We start from the raw sequence: 21,449 nt of genomic DNA on the forward strand, positions 1-21,449 counted from the left end.
GGACTACAGCCCTGACAATAATACCTCTGCCAGCAGTGTCAGAGGTAGCTGACATCATCATGGACATTTGATCTTTGTGCACCTTGTAAAGAATTGTACAATGAACCGTGTTAAATGTATATTAAACGATGTCAGAAAAATAGATATTGTTGTGACGGTGCCCCCCATAAGTCTTTATGGAAATATGCTTATGAATGTATATATGACATAGCTAGAATATGTTTTATGCTATATATGCATGTAACATATTTCTGTAAAGGTTATGATCTACTGAATCTATTAATCCTATTTGTATGCCTCTATCATTTTTATATTCGAAGTTATGAATATTGGCTGTGTACTGGCTTGTTTTCTAAGTAGCCTTAGTAGAGCATTTGGTCAGCTTCTTGAGAAAGGAATGTGCAAATTATGTGCCCAATCAAGAAACATTTAAAGGACAATGAATCTTGTAAGGCTCCAATCCACATAAGAAGTCTACCTGAGAAAACGTTCAAGGAAGCATGTGAACCATGGCTGCTACCTGTAAGCTCTGAGTCATGCATGGACATGTGACTTGCCCATGTAACTCCAAAACTCCATCTTGGAGCTGGACTTTGCATAGGAGAGAGGAGGGGGTCTCCACACACAAGAGAAAGTCTATTTAAGCCCATGGGAGACCCCTCTATTTGGTCTTCAGCTGGCTCAAGAGCTAGCCTTTCCACCGCCAAGGATACCTGAAAGATACTGAAAAGGACAGTAACTACAGGGGGTGTGAGTGATTGCTGAACCTAGACTAGAAGGAGACTAGTCTGTAAAAGGAAGCCTACTGGAATTCCTCTAAGGGTGAGGTTTTTATCTGTATTCAGTTTTCTTAGACATAGACTTGCATATTCTATTTTATTTTGCTTGGTAATTCACTTTGTTCTGTCTGTTACTACTTGGAACCACTTAAACCCTACTTTCTGTATTTAATAAAATCACTTTTTACTTATTAATTAACCCAGAGTATATATTAATACCGGGGTAGGGGGGCAAACAGCTGTGCATCTCTCTCTATCAGTGTTATAGAGGGCGAACAATTTATGAGTTTACCCTGTATAAGCTTTATACAGGGTAAAATGGATTTATTTGGGGTTTGGACCCCATTGGGAGTTGGGCATCTGAGTGTCAAAAACAGGAACACTTCTTAAGTTGCTTTCAGTTAAGTCTGCAACTTTGGGGCACATGGTTCAGACCCTGGGTCTGTGTTGGAGCAGACTGGTGTGTCTGGCTCAGCAAGACAGGGTGCTGGAGTCCCAAGCTGGCAGGGAAAGCAGGGGCAGAAATAGTCTTGGCACATCAGTTGGCAGCCCCAAGTGGGTTTCTGTGATCCAACCTGTCACAATTGTATATTTAATAGTGTTATAAGAAAATGTAAAAGGGAACTTTGCTGCTTTCTGACTGTGTCTTCTTGACATAGCTATTAAAACACTGCTGAAACAACGTCTAAGGTAGTAAAAATCAAAGCTGGTTTGTGTCTTATCTACAGTGGAATTCTTGGCTTGTGTAGATAACAAGACAAAGCAAGCCACACAAATGTCTGATTTACTAGGCGGCTGCAGATCTCCCTAGTAAGATAAACTGAGAGGATGGTACTGAGTGGACAAAACTAGCCAACCAGCAACTCCAAGGCCACTGTACCACAGGGCTCTCTGGTGCTAGCAGGTTCCAACCTGCCTCCCAGGGACCTGCTAACTGTTGTCAGAATAGGAGCTGAACTCAGACAGAGGACCCCAATCTTGAGAGCTGACTGGCAGAATGCTGAGGGTCCTAATTGGTCCACAGCTCCTATTTATACACAGCGTAGGAACAGGAATTTGCCCATACAACTGGGATCCATCTTGCTCTGGACTGTGTGCCTTGTGCTTCCTCCTTGGCCTCCTGCTCTCCTGGCTACACATCCTGGTACCCTGACCTGGCCATCTATCCATTGCTCTGCTCTCAAGTTTGTCTCCTGCTTCTGATCTCCAGGTAACCTAACTCTGCCAGTCTCCTGACAGTCGACTCTCAGTTTGCCTTCTGGCCTGTCTCAGACTCTGATCTCGTGATATTTGACCTGGCCTGTCTCCCAACTCCTGCTCTAACCACTAGGTAAGACCATCCACATCCCAGTCATGACAGCCACAAAAAGCAGATAAATAAGAATAAGACAACTGTAGTAAGAAATAATGGAATACATGAAAGCAATGAAAAGACAGCTGGGTTGAGTGAGTGAGGAGAATAGCAAAGGCAAAAAAATATATACAGTATATTGCTTTTTTAAAAATGTATCAGTTAAAAGGATCTGTGGTTAGTCTGTATGAAAATATATTGTGCATTTTAATTAATTTTAAATTTCTAGCCAGAACTTTAAAATATTAAAAATGTATCTTGTAAATAAGAAATGCATTATTCACCATTTTCTAAAATAATAAAGTAAAAATTAAGAATCTGAATACATTTAAACTAAATAAATGTGTATAGACATGTATCTTCCTGGTTAGCAAAAAGAGCACCTAATTTAGTGTAAAGTCTATATTTAGTTGCAAATTAATAAATTTTAATGAAAAAAGGAGTACTTGTGGCACCTTAAAGTTGTAGCTCACGAAAGCTTATGCTCAAATAAATTTGTTAGTCTCTAAGGTGCCACAAGTACTCCCTTTCTTTTTGCGAATACAGACTAACACGGCTGCTACTCTGAAACCTAAATTTTAATGGTTACCAACCAATGAGAATCAACATTTCTTTAAGAAAATAACTAAAAAGTACAAATGCAAAACACCATTAAAACTGATTTGTTAAGTCAAGGTTTCCTGATTGCTTATTTAAATCATGATTAAATTGCTTTGATTTCCACCCTGTTTTTTATATATATTTTATTTTTTTGAGTTCCCCACTACATTTTTGAAAGCATTACTTTAATGAGAATCTTTCTGTGAACCAGAAATAAATTCTGTTTGGGCATGGCAAATGAAAATGGAACATTAAAGAATGTTGTTGAACATCTGGTAAATATTGCAAAAGCTATTTCATACCTGGCATGGACCCTTGTATGATACATTTTTTCCCTTTTGGTACAAAGTACACAAGTTATTATATTCCATATTATCTGTGTCACAAACAGGATCCCGTAACTGATCACAGTTGAATTGTCTTGGCACACATTCATGCTGGCTACATCCAAACTTTTCAAAACTCGTTAAGCAAACCTGCTGCTTTGGTATGCACCTGCATAAATAAATAACATTTTCACATTATGTAGGTTTATTAACTCAAAATATTCAGGGGAACATTAACTTTTGGAATTCTTTCACAAGCTTTAGAGCTACGTATGGCTAAGCAGAGTTGTAGAAAACTTGTGTAACAAAATATTTCAGGTAATCTAGCTTCAGGGTTCATTACAAACCTAGTATTGCATAAAATTTTGTCAAGGTCTATGAACCTGAGATGAGATTCAAAACACAAATTCTCCTCGCCCCAAGTGTTCTGTGGTGGGTTTGGGGCAAACTAAACTAAACTTGCTAAAACTATCAGGTTCTGAGTTTCGCTTTGTAAATATAGGTTCAAGCAAAAAGTCAGCTTATGACCCCATCTGAATCAACACCAAAACAACAAACAAAAGCAAAAAGTTAACTGAATTTTTATGAACAGAAACAGCTATGTTGCACAATTCTAGCTCAACACTGCCCTGAGATAGTATACAATTTCCATTAAAATCAATCAATTAATGGAATTTGGTCCTTTATGTTAAACATGCTATATAAAGCCTAGGATTGAAAAAAAAAAAAACTGAAAAATGTAATCCCTAATATAACTTCTCTTCTGACAGTGACATCTCCCCTAATCTGTCACTGAAGGGAAATACAGAGCAGCAAAGAACAGAAATAGAGAGGGAAAGGATGCTAAGATAAATTAACACAAATACTTTTTTTTATACAAAGTAAGTGCTTTATATGGAATTTTATCTGGGAACCACTGTTTACAGCACCTTCTTGCCAAGATATCCCTCTGTTAAGGGTAGAAACTCTAACCTGTAGTGTTTGATGAATGTCCTGATGGAAAGCCAAATGGCTGTTCTACAAATCTCCTCTATCTGCTCATAATACTACCAATCCTTTTGTGGTGCATGCCTTAATTGTCACAGAGGCCTATTTGACTGAACATAGTCAGACACTAATATTGGGAGCTGTGCATTTTATTTATTACGTATCTTTTAGTTCTCTCGTGAGTGGTATTGTGCCACATTTTTGTTTATGTTCTTTTAAAGAGTATCTGACTGTCTGTAAAAATGAAACAGCAGGGACTGGACAGAGACAGAGATTTCACAAATTAGCAATATAACACGTAGCACTTATATAATGCCTTTCACCAGAGAAGTTATAATTGCTTTACAATGGTAGGCATTGTTTTTATTTTACAGATTGAAAAAAAGGCACAGATCACTTCTGACTCAGTTCCTTTCTTTAACCATTTGACTGAACAGACATCAGATGGCATCTTGAACAAAGGTTACAAAAAGGTAAAATGCCCCATATCTTATTTCCAATTCCATAAACCATCCAGTCCCCCCATTATCACAATTATATAATAATTCTGTTTTATTTCTAAAAGTAGAATCTGCAGCAGGCATTTTAAAGGAAGTGTTAACATTCCAGAAATGATCAACAGAACAAAATGCAGACACTTACTGCAATCTGTGACTATTGTAAAATTAGAAAGTAGGTATCTCACAAATTCCCACTTGTTTACTTGACTTGTGAAATATTGCTATAATTTACAATATATAGTATCATTGCCAGGGAAGGAAGTATAAACTGATTTATCAATTAAAAACAATTTACATATTTAATCGTTACCTCTGATTTTTGGTACAAGGATTAGGGTTACAAGGATCCTTGGAGATACATGATCCAAATTCAAACTGATTGTCCTGGAGCCCAACACATCGTGCTATGCATGCGCTTGGATATGTGCGTCCATTTTGCCCACATACAGGGACAAACTGATCAGCACAGTTACATGGTAGACCTGAAAAAACGATATACAGATTAGTAATTTGGCTTGTGTATTTTCATTGGCAGAGTGTACAAAATATTAGGGTATGTGTGACCAGCAGCTGAAGCAAATAACTGAGCTAGCTGTATTGGGACAAGTCATATGTAACCTTGGGCAAGTCATTTGACCTTCTTTGGCCTCAACTCAATGCAAAAATCTTAGAGTATGTCTACACTTAAAACACTACAGCGGCAGTTGCACTGCTGTAGCACTTCAACGTGAACATTACCTATGCGAGTGGGAGGGTTTCTGCCATTGGCATAGGTAGCCCACTCCCCCAAGAGGCACTAGCTAGGTTGATGGAAGAATTCTTCGGTCAACCTACTACTGTCTACACTGGAGGTCACGTTGGTATAGCTACATGTGTCAGGGGTATGAAATCCACACCTCTGAGAGATGTAGCTATACCAATATTAAGTTTTTAGTGCAGACCAGCCTTTAGTTTAAAAAAAAAAAAAAAAGAAAAGAAAAGAAAAGAAAAGAAACAGAACCATAGTGAATTGCCACTGAAATTTTGAAATTTTCTGGATAAACTGCAGGAAGAGTTGTAAGTCAGCCTTTTACTTTACTGTTAGAACTCAAATGAACAAGTAAAGTTTCTGGATTTTGGAAAAAGTTACCTGTAAACATACGACGTTCCTCTGCTGAGCTATGCTCATTAAGACACTGACGAGTGGAACATATCAAGTTTCCAGCGAAACAAGAACAGACATTACAATCTATGTTAAAGGATGTTCCATGGCCTTAAAATAAAAGAGAGATGTATTTTATGTGTATAATTACAAATGAGTACAGACATTCCCCCCACCAAGAGACACTGATCTAAAAAGAACAGGAGTACTTGTGGCACCTTAGAGACCAACAAATTTTGTTCTTTTTGCAGATACAGACTAACACAGCTGCTACTCTGAAACCTGATCTAAAAGACTTATTTTATATTGTTAAAGCTGCAGACAGAATTCCATTATAAACTATTCCCCAATTTTCTCATGTTTATGAAACTTTCAGAAATGTGTGTGTTTGTTTTTTGAGCTGAAATTTCTATTCTTGGTCAGAGTTCAGAATATTTTTGTATTTAACTTAAGGAAAATCCACACACTCATGTTTCTGACTAATGGGAAAGTGGGGGAAAATACTCAACAGGCAGTTCCTTTTATTTATTTTTTTTTTTGGAAGAAATGTATAAATGAAATGCTAAAACCTATGTAAAACTGAAATGTTAAGGTTGCAGAAACAAAATACTCAGGAAATGAAAATGCTAAGGCTCTCCAGATTGGTGTAAAAAACGTTTATAACACCTTGGCTTGTGATTTTCTTTTTTTAATGTTTGACTTCCTTAAAGATACGTTTAAAGATACTTTTCTGTTGAGTTGCACGTAGGTAAACTCCAGGTAAGTTTGCTAACTTTTGTATTATAGATTTTTTCCCCCTCAATAGTATTAAAATTTCTGTTTAAAGTGCAATGTAAGACCATCACATTCTGAGCTAGATCCTTATTTATGAGCCTGCACCCTTTGCACTGCTCACTTCCCTCCCTGGTGTGCCCCTTTTTATGAGCTGAGAGTTATATCTCAATCTAACCCATAGTCAATAATTTGCAAATGTTTTTTATGACCTTAATCTAGCTCCCAGTGCACATCTGTCCAAGTTTAAAAAAAAAAACCACATCACAATCTGGCATTATTAGCAGCAGGCAGCTGTGTCTACTCAGTAGCAGAATGGAATAATGAGTGTTTACAGTCACGACTGAGACATACTGGCAAAACTGTATAGAGGAATTTAGGGCCAGATCCTTTAAAGGGATAATACATAAACATAAAGGCCTATCCTCAGAGTTTTCAGGACTGAGCCCTTAATATTGCAGCTGCCAAGGCCCAATTTGGTTTCAGTGTTTTACTTTCGCAGTCACTTAGGGTAGGTCTACGCTGCAATTAAAAATCTGTGGCTGACCTATGCCACCTGACTCAGGGTCATGAGGCTTGGGCTAAGGGGCTGTTTAATTGTGGTGTAGACATTTGGGCTTGGGGTGGAGCCCGGGTTCTAGGACCCTGAAAAGTGGGGAAAGAAAGCAAGAAAACAGCCCCACAGCCTGAGCCCTGTGAGCCCAAGTCAGCTAGCACTGGCCAGCTGTGGGTGTCCAACTGCAGTGTAGACATACTGTAAGATTCAACAAACTAATCACCCCTTAATCTAGATGGCAATCCTTCACAACAAATAAGCCAAAATTAGTAAATGCCATTTCTGTAATGAAATACAGATAAATGTAACAGTATGAAAGCAGACCAGATTAAGGAGTGGTTAGTTTGTTGAATCTAAGTGATTGTGAAACAACTTATATATTTAAATCTGCAACCTTAACATTGCATTAATATAGATTTTTTCATATAATATAGTAAAAGGTTATCTGAAGATGAATTCCTACATTGGGCCTGATCTTGCAAACATTTATTACAGACCATAATGGTTACTACTATGAGTAACCCACTGTAAACTCCAAATAAAAAGACCCGGAAAAAAAATCAATGTTAGAATAAGCAATTCCTGCCTTTATGAAAGTAAAATAAATATTCCATCTTCATCATTCCATGAGAAACTATGACAAATGCTTTGCAAATAGGTTTTTTTGTTTACCCTAACTTGAGTCATAGCATTATTTGATTCAGCTAAGTTCTAATGAAGTTTCTAAACCAAACACAAAGAGAGGCACTTGTAAACTATGGATAAACAATGGGTAAACTTAATATATGCACCTTAACTGTAAACAATGAAATCCATAGAACCTTTTAGAGTATACTAGTAGAGAACTGAAAGAAAAACTTCCATAAAAGCAGTTACACTTTTAGATAACAATTAAATAATCAATATTTATGTCTTGCTACTGTGTGTGGTTTTTGTTCTTTCTTTTTAAGAAAGATTTATGTACTTTATGTTGTTCAGAGAGTATTTTTCTCTATAGAAATCTCATGAAACCACCTAATACAGAATGTTGCTCAAACACATGAGACTATATCACTGCAGGAGTAGGGACTGGGGAATAAGCTCTGCACAGCGTTCCTCCACCAACTCTATGGAGTAAGCCTGTCTAAGTCAAGACCTCCAGAGGCAGCATTCACTTATGCTCTTCTGTGCTATTGCCACGCCCCCATTTGGAGGAGTTCCAAGTGTACTCCCGGGAGCGAGAGCCCTTGGCACCATGGCTCCTTAAATAACTCACACTGTCAGGGAACTTGAAAAGGCCAGAGAACATGAACCAGTGCTAAGGGGACAGGGTCTGCAAGCAGATGGCCTTGGCCTTCACAGCCCTCCCAGAAAAAAGCTCTCAGTTTTTAGAAAGCAAGTCTAATCCTGTACTTACTTTTCCTTTGTCCTCCAACAATACATGACTTTTGAAGGTCAACACAATGCATCTCCATACAGTTTTCTAAAAGTCCACTCTGTCCACAGGTACAAATTTTGAAGCAACCAACATCTCCTGCAGATGATGGAACCTGAATAAGTGTACCTTGGCGGACAATAAAATCTGAAGCTTCTCCTAACTTGCAACCTATGCACACAAAAGAAACATTAGCTCAATAACAAGTAATTATGTTTCAGAAATGTTTAGGGATAACAAATACTCTGTGTGAAGAAATTCTGATGATGAAAAATCACTTCTGAGGATTGTGGAAAATATATATACACATCTTCAAATTTCTGCAAAAATGGAAAGCAGTTTTTGGAGGCAGAGGAGTGTCATTTTGCATCCAAAAGTGGTTCTCTTTGTGAATAATGACATTGGTACAATCCATAATATTACTCTGGGGAAAGGATTTCACCATTTTCATTTTCAGGATCAATGATAACTGGCAGGAGCGTGAAGAATTTGCCCAAGATAAAATTCTTAAGTACATGCAGAAATACTACTTTTTGCATGCAAATGCAGAAAGAAAATGTGTAGTTTCACATCACTCTAATCAGCTCTCCTTGTTTCCCATCATTCTGTGGCAGAATATGTGGGCACGACAAATACCACACACTTCAGATACACCAGCCCCTAACCTGTACTGAAGTCTAGCAGCTAAGCTCTGTTATTTCTCTTTCCTGACCTTCTTTCCTCTCCCTTGCTTCCATTCTTGTGTGCATTTTGAAGACACTCAAGAACACATTATAAAAATATGTTAACAAAATAAAAAGGAATAAAAAAGTTAAGGAAAAGAATATGGAAGAGGAAGAGATAGAAAAACAGCAGTGAGATGGAGAAAGGAAAAGGAGGAGGAGGATTAAAAGCCAGAAGGTGCAAGGGATAGTGAAAGGAACAGGAAAGAAGAGATTACTTACCTCTACAGTAGTTAGAGTTCTTCAAGATATTTTGTCATTGTTGGTGCTCATGCTAGGTGTATGGCATGCAGGTGCACCTTTGATGGGAAATTTTTTGTCAGTAGTGTCCGCCGCATCTGTACCCTACACATTCTCATGCTCCAGAATGAGGTTATATAGGGAGAGTTGGACCTGCCGCAACTCCAGCTCCTTCTCAACTCCGAAGTTCAAGGCAAGAATTCTGAAGCAGAGGGGAAAGGAGGGAAGGTAGTGGAGCACCCAGAGGGACAAAACACCTTGAACTTAAGTGACTGCAGAGGTAAGTAACCTCGCCTTCTCCAGGCTATTGTCTCTAGGGGGGCTCTACGTTAAGTGACTGCAGAGCAGTACCTTAATTACAGTAGTGGGTGTTGAGGAGATGAGTTAAGAACAGTTCACAGAATGGCCTCAACAAAAGCTGCATCAGGTCTGAAAGTGTGAACAATAGCATAATGCTGCAAAAATGTGTGCACTAATGATCAGATGGCAGCTTTGAAATGTCTGCAATGGGTATGTTCTTAGGCAGAGCTACAAAGGTAGATTGAGCTCTGATAGAATGGGCTGTCACCCTAGGTTAAAGGTGCACCCCACAAGCTTTGCAACATATTAAGCTGCACCCTGAGACCTATTCAGATAGACTCTGTGAGGAAAGAGGAGTTCCTTTTATTCTCTCAGCAATGGAGATAGGATCTGAAAGGCAATAGTTAGTTAGTCCTGTGGCAATAAAAAGTGAGGGCTCTTCTGAAAGCTAGAGGATGTAGACTGGCCTCTTCCCTTGAAGCATGAGGTTTGGGATAGAAAACCAGTAGCTGGATGTCCTGATTGAGTCCAACAAGACTTTAAGCAGGAAATGAGGATGAGGACAAATAGTCACCTTGTCTCAACAGAACACAGCATAGAGGTGGATCAGTCATAAGGACTCCCAGTTCACTTATTCTTTTGGCAGAAGTAATGGCTACAAGGAAGGCTATTTTAAGAGACAAGTGCAGAAGAGAACAACTGCACATGGGCTCGAAGGGTTTTTTTTATTCCCTCAAAGCATTAAGGACTAAATTAAGGTTGAGTGGACTGTATTACAGGAGGAAAGAGTTTGGTCAAACCCTTCAGAAAACTTTTAGTGGTAAGGGGAGTAAAAACTGAAACCCCCTCAACTGGTTGGTGAAAGGCTGTAATAGGAGCCAGGTGGACCCTGGCTGACCTGAAAGATAAATCCCAGGGTTTTTAATTCAGCAGGTAATCCAGTATGGTAGAGAGAGAAGACTCAGACGAAGACAACAACCACTGTGCACAAAAAATGCTTCCACTTCTGCAGGTATGTTTTCCTTAGGACGTGCTTCTTACTGTTTAGGAGCACAGGCTGCATCTCAGGAGAATTGTCCTGTTCTAAACCAGAGAGCAATCAAGGAGCCATGCCCAAAGATGTAGCAATGAGAAGTTGGTGTAGGTTACACAGTCTGATTTCTGGGTCAGGTGGTCTGTCACCAAAGGGAGGAGAAGAGATGGTCTCAGCACTAGGCAAATGAGGTGTGACAACCAACCTGTCTGCTTTCTCCCTCTCTCTGCTTGTTTAGGACTTTGAGAAGCAAAGGCATTTGAGGGTAGGCATATAGCAGCGCACAGAGCGTGGCAGTCAGGAGAATTCTGGGAAGCCTGAGATGAGGCAGATCTTCCAAAACATATGATTGTTCAGTTCCTATTCATGATCCTGAAGGAAATGCTTGCTTAGATAGTCTGCAATCGTGTTCTGCAGACCTATTAGGTATGCTGGAGAGATTGATTTGGTGGATTAGACACCAATTCCAGAGTTTTATTGCTTCTGCAATTAAGGACAGGGACTTTGCTCCTCCTTGGTTGATGTAGTACATCATTGCCATGTTGTCTGTCATAATACTTACAAAGTGGTCCTTGATATTGGATAAGAAATGACAGCATGTGTAATGGACTGCCTATAGCTCAAAGATGTTGGTATGGAGCAATGATTCCTGGGGATCCACGTGCCTTGTGATATGAGCTCCTGAACCCAGCATAGATGTGTCTGAGGTGATGGTCCTTATGGGAGGTAGATATGAAAAAGGTGTCCCAATGCAGACCTTGCAGGGGTCCTTCCAGCAAGAGAGGGTCGAGGACTTTCTGGAGTATGGACACTTTTGGACAGGCTGTGTCTGTTGCATGTATAAACAGTTCGAGCCAGGCTTGAAGGCATCTGGAGTGAGGCATAACAAATGTGCAGGCTGCCATATGGCCAAGGAGCAGTAAGCAATACCTCGCTGTGGTCTGAGTGCTCTGCTTTCGAGTAGATGAGATGGAGTGTGGAAAATATCCAATAGGGAATGCTGGGCCTCCTGAACCTTCTCAAGAGGAATTAGTAGTGTCTCAGCCACGCTCTTCATCAGATCCCAAAAAACTTTAAAGTCATCACTGCAGGATGATGGAGGGGACAGGACTGCTTCATCTGGGGATGCCAATCATTTATTGGAAGGAGGTGTTTCCTCCTCAACCATTGGCTCCTGATCCTCTGAAAAAAAGTCTCCATGAGAAGGTGGAACTTGCTGTGGAAGGGGTACTCTGGGCCTGAAGGCTCCTCTTGGTGGGCCTTTTTACATCAAGGCATCCTGTAAAACTGGTCAGTGTAGGGGACCCATGTGGTAGAATGCCAACATGGTGAGGCATATGGAAAAGGGGTGGGACCCCAGGGATGTTCCTGCCAACACTGGACTAATTCCCAGAGTATCCTTGTCAAGGTACATGACAAGGGACGGAGGCTGTAAGGGAAAGGTAATCAAATCCTGGATAGAAATATTTTACTCTGAAGACGTATCATCCCATGTCCAATAGAGGAGCTAGAGTAGTGGGTACTGGCAGATGAGTCGGTACCAGTGGTAGAATAGATGCCGGCATCCAAGTCCAAAGTTGGCAAGCTTGTGCCCAGGAAAAAATAAGGAATACTAAAATAAAATAAGATACAGATAGCTAGACGATAAGCTAGTGGACACTGCAAAGCTCTGTCTCTAAACGCAGGTGGTTGAAAAGGAACTGAGTGGCAATAAAGCTGACCCTTCCTATATATCCTTGTTCTGGAGCACATGGAAGTGAAAGACGCAAGCATGGACCCACTGACACTGTTGAACAAATCTTTGATCGAAGGTGTATAGGTACCTTACATGATGCCCCCCCTAGGGACAGTAACTCGAAGAACTAAAGTTGGGGTTTTTTTGTTTTAAGTAAGATAAGAGTAACTAATTAATTACTAAACTAAACCCATGGATTGTAAATTTTTAAAATAATTATTAAACACAAGGAAGATGTTAGTCACATTTCAACCTTCTGAAATACAGTTTCTGTCTCCATTAGCAATGGGTTTGTTTGCTCCTAGATCAGCCACTTTGAATCACTCTCATGTAACAAGGTCAGGCCAGTGCAATCCAATGCAGTGGAATCCATCTTTTTCAGCCTCAGGGCCAAACGTACTATTTCATAAAAGTCATGGGGACACAATCAATACTTTTAACTAGTTCTCTGAGCTCAGGCAGAGCCACTCAAGCACCTGTCCATTCTCTCTCCAGGGCACCCACAGCCCAGCAGGGATGTAGGTAGTGGATCAGGCAACCAGCGAGCTACCCTTCCTTCCTTTGCGATATAGCAGATGGCCAGTGAGGGAAACTGCTGAGCAGCTGCAGGAGTAAAGTAACAGCAGCTGTTCAGAGCACTCCCAGCTCTCATCAGAGATGCTCCTGAGGCTGCGCAGGGAAATGGTGGGATGTAGCTGGGGAGGTGATAACCTCTACTTATTCCCAGTAGCAATGGAGCTGATTCAAAAACTTCAATTAAATCAGTCTCTCTCTCTCTCTCAGGGGGACATATTTTCAATTCACAATCAAATAAAAATATTCTTCCTAACACAATTGCCCTCAAGGGACAAAATTTAGGGGCACAAGTGGCCTCCAGGCCACAGGTTGAAACCTGCTTCTTTAAAGGGAACTGAAAGAAATGGTGGTGATATCTGTCCATAAGACTGATGGTGTTCAGTCACCCTTGGCGACTGGGTTTACGACTTGGGAAGTCTGGCTAGAGAATCAGGTAGCAGCAGTCAAAAAGGCATTTTACCATATCTGAATTCGGCCGTATCTTTTAAACGAGGATCTTGCTATCATCATCCATGTCTGCCACTTCAAAGTTAAACTATTGCAATGTACCCTATATGTGAGGCTACATCTCAAATTCATGATTTGGCATTTGGACTTGGTGCAAAAGGCAGCTCGGGTGGCATTCATTAGATGACACCTGACACTGCTCTAGGACTTGCACTGTTTACCTGCAAGTTTCTGGAAAGACTTTAAAGGTGCTATTTTTGACCTATTAAGCCTAGGACCAGACTACTTGAGATACCAGCTTTCTCTAATACAGGTCAGAGTAGAGGTTAATGGAAGCATTGCTGCTATATCACTCTCAATATTGTCGAAAGGACAACTGGTCAGGCATTTGCCATAAGGACCTTCAGGGCTCTTGGAATGTTCTCGAGACCCTGGTCTAAAACAGCCGATACCTGAGGACTTTCAGGACTCACTGCAGGGTCATTTGTTTCACCTGGCTGGGAAGTAGGGAGGTAGTATTTGACTGTATGCTGCTGCTTGCTGAAGGGGTGAGTTGATTCATATTGCATTATGTTTTTGTAATTTTAAACAATTAGCAGGATGCTCAGAGGCTGCACACTTTTATTTATTCTAAATTGAAATAAAATAAACATTCAGATATCCTACCGGACAGAAAATTCCTTAGCATGTGTGTCTTCTGAGGGAAGGGAGAAAAATGAAAAAAGGGAAATGAGAAATTCTTGGGGAGATCTAAAAAACCCAAAAAGTTGAAAAGACAACCCCCCCTCCCTTGTTGGGAAAAAATGGTAACTGTGACAATCTTAAAACAGTTTTTCCTTTTTTGGAATATTACCAGTACATTTTAAAATGTTTAGCAAAATCTCTACAATTCATGTTTAACTAACAGCTGAAGTGTAAATAGCAGTCCAGACCTCTTACCTTGAACACAAAAATAGGGAAGACAGGGTTCTCCAGACTGACATCCTTTTCTATTTACTTCACACAACTGATTGGCAGCACAAGGATTTGGATTACATGGATGTGTAACCTCCTCCACAATGTTACCTAAAGAACTCGGGTCTGAAATTGTAATTACAGATCAGCTGCAGTGACTTAAATAATAATGAGGTCCATGATAATTTTTCTAATAAAGCATGGCATTTCCTATTTTGAACACCGAGTTTTATTCTGCCACATACAACTCCTTCAAATCTTTCATTCTCCACTGTTGAGAATGCTTATGTAGAAGCTTGAAATGAGAGGTTACTTGTAATGGATTATCATATTAAACCCTTCACTCCTGAAAACCCTGACCCAAATTCTACTCACAAGTAACCATGTGTTTAATCAATCTTTTTCCCCAGATAAGTTTTGTCTACAACACAAAACATAAATTGGGACTGATTGGCAGTCTCTAAACAAAAGAAACCCCATGACAGCAACAGCAGGGTTGTTAAAGGACAGCCTTAAGATTAATTGGAAACGTACATAGTTTCAGCCTGAAGATGAATTGGAAACATACATAGTTTCTTGAAGACAATTTGGTATCACTGGTGAACTGTTAAGATTCAACTCAGTTTCCCTCGACTCTGTAGTAATGACTTCCTTGCATAAAGAGAAAAAGGAAAGTGAGGGGAAAGGAGAGACAATGACATGGGAAAGGTAACTCAAATACAGAAATATGCATCTCAGAATCTTTAATAAACCACTTCTGGGAATGATGAGAAGAGGATGTTGTGAAGGATGCTGGGACAGATATTGCATTCACATATTGTATTTTATATTTAAAGCACAAAAACCTCAAACAACAACAAAAAAACATTGTAATAAAGACAGGCCAGACAGTACGAGTCATAAAGTACTCACAGCCCTTTGTATCAATATAGATAATGTGTATTAGTTTCTTTGGGCGGGGGGAGGGAGAGTGTAAAAAAGACTTTGGCCTAACAGGGCCTCATGTGTATGGGGAGACTTTGGCAAACCAGTAAAGGGCCTGAAACCACTATGGATTATTGCTAAAAGCAGACAAGTCAGCTGGCTCTAAATTGGCCATTCTGCACTCAACCTGACCAAGGCAGGAGGCGAGGGGGTTTTGGGTGCCACAGAAAGGGCAGCTTGACCCTGCGTCCTTCCTGATAAGAACTGTGTTGAAGTTGCTGATACATGCATTTTAGAAGAGCAGGATGTGCCCCAGGAATGTCTATTGGGGCCTCAAGGCTGCAAACTCTGGAAAAACCCACACCTGGTTAATCATAATCAGAAGGAACCTCTTGACCATTGAAACTGCTTACTTAACAAGTTTTCTTTAAGGGACATGTCATTCTATTACTAATCTATAAATAAGGGAAAAAAGTTTGAGATAGTGGGACTCTTTTTAGACTCTCCCTCCGGATACATCTTGCAGTCCCCACCGGCAGATGGAAGATTTGGCCACTGGAAGCCTGCCGCTGTATCACTCGAGAGCCACATTCAGCTTCGGTAATTATCAAGGTCTGGGGGTGTTTTACTAACCTGTTGCAGATGTGTGGAAGTGCTTGAGACGAAGTAAAGTTTAGCTTTAAGTGAAAGCACTCTTGTGTTGTCCTATTTGTGCCAGCCATCTATCAGTCAGACAGCCATGTCTCCCCTGATTTATTTCCTGACACCACCTCGCATAGAGTAAAAGTTACCAAGAGCTTTGGGTTGAAAGAACCCCGGGTAACACGTGGACAATCTCTGGTATATTTAGTAAGCATATAAATCCCATGAATAGTTTTATGTATGTTTTCTCTCTGTCCTTTTACCCCAATAAATATACTCTGCTGAGAATGAGCTGTATGATAACCTGAAATGGCTAAAAGAAAAGGAGTACTTGTGGCACCTTAGAGACGAACCAATTTATTTGAGCATAAGCTTTTGTGAGCTACAGCACTCACTGGCCATAGCCCTCAGAGGTAAAGCACAGCAGAAGTGCTGGCTGTTAGGCAGACTGGCTTGCTGGGATATCACAGTATATGGCAGGGAGCTGCGTAGCCTCAAATCTCTGCTCAGATGGTAGTGGAACAGCTGAAGACCTGAGACCTGAATGAGTACTTCTACAGTGGACAAAGGAGCAAGGAATGTAGATGCAATTACCCTGAAACTGTGACAGATGTCTTCTCTTGTGTAGGGAAATGTGGGGGTCATGTTTCATTGTCTTCTTGTTTCTCAGTACTTTTGGGTGTGAAGGGGTTCTTTCTGACACACAGGTTAGTTAACCTTATCAAAAAGACGTTATTATTTTGAAGAACATTAATATTAAAATTCAATGGGCCAGATTTTCAGCTAATATAAGTCAATGCACATCCAGTGAAGCTGCAGAGTATGAGAAGTGAAGCCATGCTGGGGTTCTTGTCCAATATATTAGATGAAATACTTTCAGCTGAATAATTTCACGTGATTCCATTTTAAAAAATGGAAAACTAAATTTTTAGAATTCAAAAGCATTTTACACTCCAACCCTGTTGCACAGATATTTTGGTACTTACTAAGGTATGTATCCAAAGGGATACAGTTCTCAAAGTCATCTGTTGGAGACAGAAGTTCACAAATGCTTTCAGCTGTGTGACCCTCAGGAAATTTATTTTGGTCTCCACATTTCTTGAGAATTTCCACACAATCTGATCTTCAGAGAAAATAAATTATACAGAATGAACACACTACTGGAGGCAAAAAAATTTTTTTTTAGAGAAGCATAAAAAAGTTAATTTCCCCCAATCATTTACACCTTTAATCACACACAAACATACAGAGAGATATACATTTATGGTCTGAAGATAGGAATTATAGAAACTTATTGCTGAAACTGCAGGTTTTTTCACCCTGGGTTTGGACAGTTTGTTTTGTAACTGTGCCAAAGCAAAAACAACAAGAAAATCAACAAAAACCTCTGTGACCTTAAGAGCCCCTTTATGCCAGCTGGCAAAGGGCACACACACTGTTGTCAGGATATTTCGGCAAACGGTCTTGTAAGAGATTATATAAGAACTGGTCATACACTGGTCATGAACAACACTGTGTGATATATGGACCGTTTCTGTATGAAAAGTTATGTGTATACGTGCTGGAAATGTTTCCTAAAATATGTTTTGGAGGCAGTGGATAAACAAGCCTGCCTTATGCAAAGGAAAAACAGTGATTAACCTTTCCATAACTGTTGTTCTTCAAGATGTGTTGTACGTTCCCATTCCGCTTTAGGTGTTTGTGCGCTCCAGTGAACAGTTGTCAGAAACCTTTTACCCGTAGCAGTACCATCAGCGCAGCCCAAACAATCTCTGCTCTCTCACACATCACATAGGCATAAAGAGCTGAGCTGCCTCAGGCCCCCCTCAGTTCCTCCCTACCAGAACAAATCCAATAGAAAGGGGAAAGAGAGCAAGTCATGGAATGGACATGTGCAACACATCTTGAAGAACAACAGTTACGGAAAGGTTAGTAACTGTTTTTTCCTCTTCAAGCGATTGCACATGTCCATTCCACCACAGATCACTCACTAGCAGTTTTGGGTGGAGGGGGGGTTCAAAATCCATTTGAACAGTGACTGGATGACGACTTGTCTAAATTTAGCATTGTCTCTAGATTGTCTTCCACTGTGCAATCTCTCAACAAACACGTGACATGATGATCAGGTTGCCACTTTGCAAATGTCTAATATGTGCGCATGAACCAGAAAAAGGTCAGAAAAAGAGGCCGTTTGAAATCTAGTCAAACGACCTAATACGCTATCTGACGGCTCCTTATTAGTCAACTGGGAACACAGACAAATACAACCAGATAGCCATGAAAGCACTTCGCATGGAAACCAGACTGCCCGTCATTCTGTCTGAAAATGCAACAAACAATTGAGAAAAAGACCTGAAAGATTTAATCAGTTCCAGATAAAACACTAACACTCTTCTAACGTCTTGAATGTGCAGTGTCTCCTCTCCCTTATTACCGTGAGGCTTAGGGAAGAAGGTCAGTAAGAAAACTACTTGGTTGATATGAAAAGAGGAGACCACTTTTGTAAGAAAACTTGGATGCGAACAAAGGTAAATTTTATCTGTGTAAAAAACTATATATGGAGAATGTGATACTCATGCCCTCAACTCCCCTATTCTCATGGTCAATGTAACGGCAATTAAAAATGAAAAGCGTAACAGAGAGCAGGTCGCTAGAGGCTTGAAGGGAGGATTCATCCACTTTAACACTAAATTCAGACTCCAAGATGGATTAGGGCTCTATGTGTGTGGAAACATCCTATCCAAGCCCTTTAAAAATCCTACAACCATCAGGTTAGGAAAAAAAAGGAGTGGTTATCCACAGGAGGATGAAATGCTGATACAGCTTCTGGGGGACCTTAACTGAGCTAACTGCTAATCCTTGATGTTTCAGATACAGAAAATAGCAATATTTTCTCGTGAGGGGGTCCCTGATAGGGACAGGGAAGGGGGAGGGAAGGATGGGGTAGAAACAAAATGGAGCATATATCCCACTTCCACCTTGCTTAGAACCCACCCAACTGTTTTGATGTGGGCCAAGCACGATGGACATGGAACAGGCTGTTCGCAAAAACTGAAAAGAAAAAGATGTCACTCCTAGAACTGACAGACTGATCTCAACCTGCCCATCAACGTAAGCTCTTGGAAGATGCCACCTGCCTTGACAAACTAGCAGCAGCTGAAGCAGAGGGTAGTGGTGGGCATCTTTTGCCAGCTCTGTTCCTTCTCCTTGGTAGTTCTTGGGCTCAAGGGGCAAACCACTGAAAATGCTGAGATTGTTGAGGGTAGAAAGCCTTCCACTTCCCTGCTGGGGTATAAATTCCCAGGGATTTCAGGGTCGCTCTAGAATCTGAGACTATGCAGAATCTCAGTCTTTTCTGAGAAGAGCAATGGCCCTTTAAAGGGTAAGTCCCGAACTGTCCGTTACACCTCTCGCGGGAGGCCAGAAGAGTGTAACCAGGATGAGTCTCATCATGATAGCAGAGGCCATGTTGCACACTGCAGCATCTGCTACATTGATTCATCTGCAGAACTGTTCTGATGACCAGCTCACCTTCCCCTATTAAAGTCAGGAGCTCATTTCACCTCATCTGAGAGTTGGTCTTTGAATTTTGAAACAGCATCCCCCAGGGTGAAATTGTACCATCCCAGCAAAGCTTTCTAAGAAGGGAAATAGTACCATGTCTCCACTCTTTTTGCAGTTGGATGCAGGGAAGCTGGGGTCTGAGAGAGGATCTGGGTAGGCTCTAACATAGGCTCATTTATTGGTAGAGCTATTTCAGCTGGAGCCACAGATGTCAGAATGTCTACCAGCTTGTGGGATTTTTCCTGGGCCTCCTGTGGATGAATATCTAGGGCCATAGCCATCTTCCTCCACGGCTCTTGAGGAGTCTTAAAATAATTCAGAGGTAAAGAAATAGGCTCCATTGCAAATTGCCTCATCTGGGGATGAGGAAGAGAATGCTAATGATACCAGAGCAGATTCAGTTCCTGCTCCTCTTGCAGCTATTCAAGAGACAGATCATGACTCTCCCGAGTGTCAAACTTGGTACCAACGCTATGGTGCTTGTGGGAACGATGTTCCTGACACTCAATAGATGGAGAAGAGAGGGCTGTATGGATGCTCTTGATTGGGAGGGAAACCCCACAGGTTCTAAAAGGGCCACTGGTACAGCCCCCAACCCCAACTATGAGTAGCCCAAGGGTCCCCCTATAAACTCCCCGCTGGTACTCAGGCAGAAACCAGGGCAAGCAGGTAACATAGTCCTCCTGAGGTGAAAGACTAAGCTGGCATACATAGGATCCAACTTCAGAGTCTGATGAGGACAAAGACCCACTGGTACCGCAGAAGGAGGCTCAAGCTCTGAAGAAAGGGGATCTTGGGATACTACCTGCAGCTTTTTCCTGGACAGTACCAGCCTCACTGGTACCCTGATGGCCATGTGCAATGGAGCTGCTCAATGCTTAGGTGAAGTTGCTGGAGGTGGTACCTTTGGAGACAGTGCCAGGTGAGTCTCTTGAACTTCTGGTAATGGCACAACTGAGAGATTCACCAACTCCCTTGCAGGCTCAAATGCCTCAGGAGTAGATAGTACCAGGAAAACACTCTGCAGTAGTGTGGTGTGAGAAGTTGCTGATTAAGGTGCTTCTGAAGCTGGTCTCGACAGGGCCACACTGTGCTTTACAGTCAACAAACTCCTTTGTTTAGAGGTGTGCCCCGAGAAGCACTTCCTCTTTGCATGCACTCCAGAGTCTTTAGAAGAGCTCATTCTCTTCAAGTCTTTTGATGACTCTAGCACTAAGTCCAATTTCCAATACCTCTTCTTCAGCACCGGTGATACTGATCTGCTTCTTGGAACTCATAATGCCAGAGATGCACTACTGACAGACGCAGAGGTCCTTGGTTCAGGGACCAAGGTAGAGGGGTCAGATGGAGACCTCAGAACTGATTCTATCAGCAGACATTTTAACCTGGCTTCCCTGTCTTTTTTTAAACAGGGCTTAAAGTTGTTACAAATGCCACATTTTCCTTCCATGAGCCTCCTCCAAGCAATTAAGGCAGCTGGGGTGAGGGTCACTATCAGGCATAGCCTTACCGCAAGAATGGCGGGCCTTGAAACTCAGAGCGCAGCATCTCTCCAGTTCACAACTTTGTTATTTTTATTTTACTAACTCAACTAAACATGGGTACAATAAAAAGGTATTGAGAAAAAACTTGCAGAAGGACAGGGAGCTCCAACAATTATCACAGGCAGTAGGAAGGAACTAAGCAGGCGTAGGGTACCTTGGCCTTCTATTTCTGTGTGATGTGCATGAGACAGCAGAGGGCGCTGAGGCCACCGATGGATAATGCTAAGAGTAAAAACTCTCTGACAACTGTGCACTGACGCACACAAACATTTACAGTGGAATGGACATGTGCAATCACTTGAAGAAGAGTGTGGATTTACAGGCATTACAGGCAGAGAACAAA

The 21,449-nt window shown here is 41.0% G+C and overlaps 1 protein-coding gene across 1 annotated transcript in view; it reads right to left on the reverse strand.

Annotated features, from left to right (window-relative positions):
• Window positions 1–21,449, reverse strand: part of RECK (reversion inducing cysteine rich protein with kazal motifs) — a 136,219-nt gene that overhangs the window by 38,363 nt on the left and 76,407 nt on the right. Inside the window, exons 12-17 of the mRNA XM_077809194.1 lie at window positions 16,985–17,121; window positions 14,418–14,558; window positions 8,408–8,596; window positions 5,673–5,795; window positions 4,854–5,025; window positions 3,033–3,225 (exon numbers count right to left, since the gene is read on the reverse strand). Coding sequence (XP_077665320.1) covers window positions 3,033–3,225; window positions 4,854–5,025; window positions 5,673–5,795; window positions 8,408–8,596; window positions 14,418–14,558; window positions 16,985–17,121 — 955 coding nt within the window. The remainder of the gene's footprint in view (window positions 1–3,032; window positions 3,226–4,853; window positions 5,026–5,672; window positions 5,796–8,407; window positions 8,597–14,417; window positions 14,559–16,984; window positions 17,122–21,449) is intronic.

This window comes from Eretmochelys imbricata, chromosome 2, assembly GCF_965152235.1.
Source record: "Eretmochelys imbricata isolate rEreImb1 chromosome 2, rEreImb1.hap1, whole genome shotgun sequence".
Lineage (NCBI taxonomy): Eukaryota > Metazoa > Chordata > Testudines > Cheloniidae > Eretmochelys > Eretmochelys imbricata.